Below are 7,687 nucleotides of genomic sequence, written 5' to 3'. Positions count from 1 at the left end.
TTGCTAAAGACTCTTTAAGTGCAGAAATGTTCTTCTTTGACCAAAAATGGGTGTTTCTCGAGGAAAAACCCATCCCTGCAGCTGTGGGATCCCCAGGTCCCCGTGCACCCCCAGGATCCTGCGCAACCTCTTCACTACATGGCCCCGATCCCTGTGCACCCCGATAACGCCACACACCCTGGTCCCCGCACATCCCAGTTCCTGTGAACCCTGATAAACCATGCAGCCTGCTCCCTGTGCACCCCAATGCACCATGTACCCTGGTCCCCCTGCACCCTGGTCCCCCTGCACCCTGGTCCCTGCGCACCCCACTCCCAGCGCGGAGCCCTGTGTGCCCTGGTGCACCATGAACCCTGGTTTCCTGTGCACCCCAGATTCCTGTGCACCCCGATCCTCATGCACCCTGACACACCGTGAGCCCTGGTCCCTCTGCACCCTGATACACCATGCGTCCTGGTTCCTGTGCACCCCAATCCACTGTGCACCCCGATCCCTGTTCACACAGATACACCGCACGCCCCAGTTCCTGCGTTCTCCAGCCCCGTGCACCCCAATACACCACACACCCTGGTTCCTGTGCACCCCCATAGAATATACACCCTGGTCCCTGTACACCCCGATATACCATGCACCCCCCCTCCCACGCACCCCAGCCCCGCGCACCCCACATGCACCCTGATACACCGCGCACCCTGGATCCCTGTGCATCCCCGTTCCTGTGCACCCCCATACACCGCGCACTCTGGTCCCTGTGCACCCCGATACACCGCGCACCCTGATCCCCAGGCACCCTGGATCCCCGTGCACCCCCATACCCCGCGCACTCTGGTCCCCCTACACCCCTATATACCACACACCCCCCCATCCCGAAACACCCCGCTATACCGCCCATCCCAGCCCCCTGCGGAGGCGGGTCGGCCCCGGCCCCTCCCGGTGGGAAGGGGGGGGCGGCTCCCGGGGGCGCGCCCCGCGCATGCCCGACACCGCCCGTTAAATACCGGCGGGCCGGGCCGGACCGACACCGCCGCCCCTGGGATCGCTGCTGTCTCCGCCATGGCCAGCGAGGGTGAGCCCGGCCGCCGCCGCCGCTGTTGCTGCTGCACGCAGGATGGGCAGGGTGAGGGGGGGTGTGGGGTGGCACCAAGGGGTCTCTGTCATGAGCGTTACACCGAGGGGATACCCCCGTGCCGGGCACTGGGAGGGCGGGGTGGGTCTGTCGTGTCGTCCCCCCCCCACCCCCTTAGCGTCCCACCGAGGGGATGTCCCCATCGCAGGCACCGGAGGGTCTCCCCCACCTGAGCATCACACTGAGGGGATGCCCCCATCCCAGGCACTGGCGGGGGGGGGGGGTGTCCCCTCCTGTCCTGAGCATCACACTGGGTACCAGGGTGGCCCCCCACATCCTGACTACCAGAGGGTCCCCCCCTCCTGAGTATCACACTGGGCACTGGTGGGGTCCCCTCTCCTGAGCATCATCTGGGTGCCACCCTGGGGGCTCTGTGTCCCCCCCATGGGCTTTGGGGACCAGGGTGATACCCCAGCACAGCAGCCCCTGGGTGCCCCATGGTGCTGAGCTTGGGCAGGATGCAGCCCCAGTGTGACTCTAAGCCCCCTGCAGATGTCCCCAAGACCACCAAGCCCAGAGGGGACAGTGATGGCCCCCGCCGGAGCTCCCTCTGTGACCGGCACTGTGCTGCCATCAACAACGTGCAGGGTGACCTGGGTGACCTGGGCTGCCACCTGCACCGTCCCCGCATCCCCCCAGGTAGGTTGGCCATGGGCTGGGCTGGGCATGGGGCTCCAGGGTGGGGGGGGGGATGTCCTGCACCCGCTGTCACCCCCCTGTTTTGCTCGCAGCCATGTCCTCCCCATCCTGCTGCCAGCAGCACTCGGATGAAGTCTGTGAGAGCTGCGTGGTGAAAACCACCCTGACGGCCGAAAATGCTGTGGAGGCCAACAAGCTCTCCAACAACTACAAGGTGGGTGCCCATGGCATGGGTGGGAGCACCCATGGGTGCTCCTGGGTGGCTGCAATGGGTTTTCTCTTTCTTTCCCCCTTAAAAAAAAAAAAAAAAAAAATCTCTTTGCAGTTTGGCTTCAAGAAATGGAAGAGCCACGTAACAGCGCGGCCCTGGGAGGACCGATCGGAGATTGTCAAGGAGCTCTACTCTGACCTCAACGTCATCCGGGGCTCTGGAGGTTGGTGGCCTTGGGGACAACCCTGTGCAGTGGCAGCGTGGATTTGGGATGGTGCAGGTGACAGTGGTCCCATTTGGTGCCTTTTCCTCCCACAGGGTCCACAGTGACGTGTGGGAACGTCCTCTACCTGCTGCTCTTTGGCTGGTGGCTCTCGCTCCTCTATGTCCTCGTGGCTGCCATGATGTTCATCACCATTGTGGGGGCTCCTTATGGTGAGTCCCAAATTTGGGACCCCAATGTGAAGAGCTGGGTGAGCCGTGGGTCTCCTGGCTGAGTCCAAAACAGCACCAATGGGTGCTGGGGTCTCCTGGGTCCCTTCTCTGTGGGGTGGCCCTGTAGCTGGAGGGGACACGTGTCCCCAACAGAGCTGATGCTCGTGTCCCTGCAGGGCGGCTCTGCTGGAACCTGGCTGGGTATTTCCTTTGGCCCTTTGGCAAAGTGATCCAGAAAGAGGAGGTAACGGCGTGCCCCAAATCAGGACCCCACTGGGGGATAAACTGGGGTGTCCCATGCAGCACCCTGACACCCCCTGTTCTCCCCAGGTCCCCAAATCCCGCCGGGCGCTGGGTGCGTGTGAGGCCGGCGCGGAGACGAGCGGTGTGGGGGAGAGCTCAGCCCTGCTCGGTGGCCCTGTGCCGTGCCGCTGGCGCCTGCGGTGCTGGGCGGATGCCGGATACTGGGTGAGCCCCATGCTGGACACAGTGACACCCCGTTCCTGAGCATGGGCACCCAGGGAGCCCCCCCCCCATCACAGTGGGGATGGCACCCATGGGTGCCTCTGCTCCCCCGGGGTGGGCACGCTCTAAAGGCGGCTGCCTGTTCACAGCAGTGTGCTGGCACCGTGGCGTGGCTGTGCCTGGGCTACCCAGCGCTGGTGCTGGCCCATGGGCTGGTGTGCGTCACCGCATGGCTCCTCGTCATCCTCATCCCCGTGGCCAAGCTCAGCGCCCGCACTGCCACCCGTGTCCTGCTGCTGCCCCCGGAGCGGGTGCTCGTCCGGCGCCTGAGGATGGTGGGTGCCTCTGCAGAGGCGAGGGTCCCACACCCTGCTCTGGGGTGGATTTTGGGTTTGGGGGGGGATGCTTGGAGCAGCGTCACCCACTTGTCCCTCGGCAGACGGAGGTGCCGCTGGAGGGGGAGGTGATCCTCTGCTGCTACCGTGCCGTCAACCCCTACTACTACAAATATGCCGTGGATGGCATCAACGTCTTCGCAGTCAGTATCCTTTCATGGGCTGGAGTGGGGAGGGTGGGGGCCTGATCCCAAATCCCACCCCACCTCAGTCAACTCCTTGACCAGCCACCCCAGACCTGCTGCCGCTGGTGCTGGTGACGCTGGTGCTGGGTTATGTGGACAGCCACAACTGCCTAACCAGTTCTCCTGTCAAGTTCACGTTGGCCCTGCTCTCCATCATGCCTCTCTCCTACTACATCGGGATGGCCATTGCCAGGTGAGCGGTGACGGGGGGACACTTGGTGGCAAGGTGGGGACACATGCCAGCCCCGCTTACACCCTCCTTCTCTTCCAGCATCTCGGCCCAGAGCAACTTTGCGGTGGGAGCGGTGGTGAACGCCACGTTCGGCTCCATCACGGAGCTCACCTTCTACATCACGGCCCTCATCAAGGGCTCGCGTGAGGGCAACCGCTGCTATGCTGAGATCGTCAAGTCGGCGTTGACGGGGACGCTGGTGGGCTGTGTCCTCTTTGTCCCGGTGAGATGGGGTGGCACGCTCATGGTGGGAGAGCACCCAGTCTCTGCAGGGAGCTGGGAGGATGAGGATGCTGTGAGTACAGCACTGATGGGGGATTTCTTGGGGGGCTTTCTCCATCCCCAAGGGTCTGTGCATGGTGATCGGGGGCATCCGGCACCAGGAGCAACGGTTCAACAGCCGCTCGGCGGGCGTCAGCTCAGCACTGCTCTTCCTCTCGGTGGGAGGTGAGTTGGGGACTGGGATGTCCCCCGGGTTTGGGGGTGGGGGGGTCCCACCAGTGTGGGTGCCCATGCCATGTCCCTCCATCCACACAGGTGTCTTTGCCCCAACGCTCTTCTCCAAGGTGTACGGGAAGCTGGTGTGCGGCGAGTGCCACAACGTCACCCAGAACCCGCTGGGCCACTACCTCTGCCACAACTGTCACTTTGACCTGGTGAGCGGGGACACTGACCCCCCAGCTGCTGGGGTTTGGGGTCGGGGATGCTTCCAGCCCACCTGGCTCCTGCTCTTGGTGGTGGCAGCGGGGCTGTCCCTTGTCCCCTGCTTCCCCGTTGACAGGCTCTCTCTCCACAGATGGAGAACAATGGCACCCTCTACTACAGTCACGTCCAGTGAGTGTCTGCTGGGGTGGGGACAGGGTTGTCACTACAGTAGGGTGGCACCTCCCAGGCTGGGTTGTGGCCCCACATCCCTCCCAGGTCCCCTCTTTGCCACTCTGAAGGGTTCCAATCCTGCACCCCCATCTCCTCCATCCCCAGATGGTGCAGGGGACCCCCCTGGCATCTCCATGCTGGACCTCGGTGGCACTGAATGTGTCACCCATGTCCCACAGACCCCTGGTGTACACAGTGTCCCTCCTGCTCCCTGCTGCCTACCTCATCGGCCTCTTCTTCACCCTGAAAACTCACTCACACATCTACGACATCCACATCAGCGACTGTCACAGTGAGTGTCCCCAAACCGTGGGGTGCCCTGGCTGCAGGGCTGGCTCTTCTCACTGCTCCAAGGTGTCCCACCATGTATCTGCTCTTCCCCCAGTGCCTGGCCACCACCACAGTGCTGTGGTCCACTGGTCTCGCTGGCGGGCCCTGGTCATCCTCCTGCTCTCCACCCTCTGTATGTCAGCCTGTGCTGACCTGGCCACGGAGCACATCAGCCCCATCCTCACCAACTCCACCATCTCACAGGTGAGTGTGGGGATGGTGGTGAGCCAGGTTTGGGTGGCCCTGGGGACCAAGATGTGCCCTCCAGGGATGGGAACCTGCCCTGGCTGCAGGGTTGAACCCCAAAAGCCAGGGGAAAGGTGATGAGATGCTCCATGCACTGAGGTTGCCCATGGCTAGGATGTGGTCAGGATCAGGCCATATGCGTGCACTGATGTCACCTCTTCCCTGCAGTACTTCATTGGTGTCACTGTGCTGGCGATGGTACCTGAGCTGCCAGAGATCGTCAATGGCATCCAGTTTGCCCTGCAGAACAACCTGAGTCTGAGGTGAGATGGCTCAAAGGATGAGTTCTGAGGTGTCTTCCTCCAGCGTGATCCCCGTGTCCTGTCCCAGTGCCATAGCTGTGCCTTGGTGCCAGTGATGGGCTGCCCAGCTTCATGCCACTGCAGGGTCAGATCCCTGCCAACTTGTCCTCAAGAGGACTTAAAGCCACCCAAAATATGGGGCTGGAACCAGGTTGGTTCCCCAAGGTGTAGGGGTGGGTTTTTTTTCCTCACCCTGAGCTGAGCCACCCAAGGGGTGCTGAGACCTGGTGCTTGGCAGCTCTTAAGTTCTCTGTCCTCCCCCAGCATCGAGATTGGGAACTGCATCGCTGTCCAGGTCTGCATGCTCCAGATCCCCATCCTGGTGCTCTTCACCATCTTCTATGTGAGTAGCCCCAGGACAGCCCCTGGGTGACCTCCTGCAGCAGGGTTGGGGACACAGAGCACTCCATGAGATGTGGCAAGGGCACAACCACCATCCCCAGTGTCTCCTCTCCTCTGCTCAGTTCAGGGGGAAGTAGGGTCAGATGTCTCCTGCCTTGGCTGATGCTGTTCCCAGCCCTAGGGGCACGTGGCACAGGGGGCTCAAGGGGTGACATACAAGTCCCCAACCACAGTTGGTGTGGGGCTGTCCTTAGTTGGCCATAAATCCAAAATCTCTGCCTCACAGCCGACCAACTTCACGCTTGTCTTCAGTGACCTCCACGTCTATGCCAGCATGTTCAGCGTGGTGCTCATGAACTACATCTTCATGGATGGCAAATGTGACTACTTTCAAGGTGACTGCTCACCCATGAGGCTGTTGTTGTGGGACATGGTGTACCCAGCTTCCTTGTGCTGATGGGGTGGGGGGCTCCTGGAACCAGCCCTGGGGTCATCTGCTTGGTGCAGCTCTTGGCATGTGGTGGCTTGAGCAATTCTGGGGTCGTGGTTGACCATCTTGGAAATGCTGGGCCAGGACTGGAGCTGGCACCCTGCAGCAGCTCCGAGGGGGGGATCACTCTGTTCCCCCTTGAGGAGTTTAAACCCCTTCTAACTGAGATTTTGCAGGCGCCCTTGCAAATCCCGTACAGCAAGCTAACCTAGACCACCCCAGAAGGTCTTGAAAGCAACCTCCTTCCCTGCTCCAGGGAGTAACCCTCTCCAACCTGCTCTGTCTGCCCTAGGCACGGTGCTGGTGATGGTCTACTTCATCCTCCTGGCTGTGTATTTCTTCGCCCCATCGCCCAGTGGTTGCTGAGGTTTGGACTCTGCTTTCTCCAACCCTCCCGTTGGGTTCAGCGCTCATTGGGGTGTTATCTGGTGTCTCAGGGACTCGGCCGGGCTGGCTCCGGTCCGGAAGCATCGTTTGCCGAAGCTCCTGCTGCTGCCTGGCTCCTCTGGTGGGGTGCCAACGGGGCTTCAGGGATGGGAAGGGTGGTGGCAATGGAAGCACTCCTGAACCAAGGAGGAGCCCCAATGCTAGGGCACTTCACAGAGGTATGTCCAGCCCACGCTTGTGTGGTTGGAAGGAAAATTGTCCTTAGTGGAGAGTCTCAAAGGGGGTTCCTGTGTGGTCTCATGGACAGATGTGTTGCACTGTAAGAAGGTGCCTGAAAAGAGCCTCTTGCCCTTCCAGGCAGTGGGTGATTCTGGGCCTGGAAGGGACTCAGGTCTGGGGATCACACAAGGCTTCTTGATGGTATTAGAAATGCACCAAAAAGTATTTTTCAGCTGTTTTTGTCATTAAAGCAGTTTTGTATGAATTGGAAACAAACCTCTTTTTCCTCAAACGACCCTTAATTCACCTGTCTGGGCCCCTCTGTGCCCCCCACCCAGGTTAGTGATGCTCTTGGGGTGATGGCCGCTTGGTGCCCACCAAGGCTGGCTCCTAATGTGGTTGGTGTTGGGCACCAGCAGTGGCTTGGATGGAGCCAGCAGCCCTGGGATCAGAGCAGGACAGCACTCAGTGTCCTACCCCAGCACTGGAGCAGCTTCCAGGGGAGCTCCACCACCATGCCCCAGGGACAGAGGGACCGAGCCAGCAGGAGGGTGGCTGTGGGCTCCAGCTTCCTCCGTGATCCTCCCTAAGCTCCAGCTCTTGTTTCCAGCCTGGTCTTGTCTGACTCTCCTGGGTCATCCTTGCTCAGGGGGCTTTTTAAAAAGGGTCAGGGATGCTCCTGGTGCCGTTTGCAGGGTACGAGGTGTGACGTGCCAGGGACCAGCTCATTTCCCTCTCTGCAAAGGGAAATGCCAGTGGGTGAGGTGAGAGGACAAAGGGGGTGGCTTGGACTGAGTTATTATCAGA

General features: G+C 61.2%; 1 protein-coding gene across 1 annotated transcript; it reads left to right on the top strand.

The window, feature by feature from the left end:
• The first annotated feature begins 1,043 nt into the window (after positions 1 to 1,043).
• LOC129214505 (uncharacterized) lies at positions 1,044 to 7,148 on the top strand. Its single transcript, XM_054846266.1, has 19 exons — positions 1,044 to 1,117; positions 1,619 to 1,765; positions 1,858 to 1,979; positions 2,091 to 2,199; positions 2,295 to 2,411; positions 2,588 to 2,655; positions 2,742 to 2,879; positions 3,026 to 3,211; positions 3,316 to 3,418; positions 3,508 to 3,649; positions 3,728 to 3,911; positions 4,036 to 4,135; positions 4,226 to 4,344; positions 4,485 to 4,522; positions 4,744 to 5,098; positions 5,309 to 5,403; positions 5,707 to 5,785; positions 6,071 to 6,179; positions 6,567 to 7,148. The coding sequence occupies exons 1-19, from the start codon at positions 1,054 to 1,056 to the stop codon at positions 6,638 to 6,640; spliced, it is 2,349 nt and encodes a 782-aa protein (XP_054702241.1). The 5' UTR covers positions 1,044 to 1,053; the 3' UTR covers positions 6,641 to 7,148.
• Positions 7,149 to 7,687: the final 539 nt, after the last annotated feature.

Source organism: Grus americana, chromosome 1 (genome assembly GCF_028858705.1).
Source record: "Grus americana isolate bGruAme1 chromosome 1, bGruAme1.mat, whole genome shotgun sequence".
In the NCBI taxonomy this organism is placed as follows: Eukaryota; Metazoa; Chordata; class Aves; order Gruiformes; family Gruidae; genus Grus; species Grus americana.
The sequence above is the reverse complement of the archived record's forward strand: the minus strand, read 5'-3'. Positions and strand labels throughout refer to the sequence as shown.

Bases quoted from the DNA above. Each gene is read 5' to 3' on its own strand.
- LOC129214505 (XM_054846266.1), top strand. From the start codon at position 1,054: ATGGCCAGCGAGGGTGAGCCCGGCCGCCGCCGCCGCTGTTGCTGCTGC. The intron at 1,766-1,857 runs GTAGGTTGGCCA...TTTTGCTCGCAG, and splicing joins CCGTCCCCGCATCCCCCCAG to CCATGTCCTCCCCATCCTGC. The intron at 4,523-4,743 runs GTGAGTGTCTGC...CATGTCCCACAG, and splicing joins CTCTACTACAGTCACGTCCA to ACCCCTGGTGTACACAGTGT.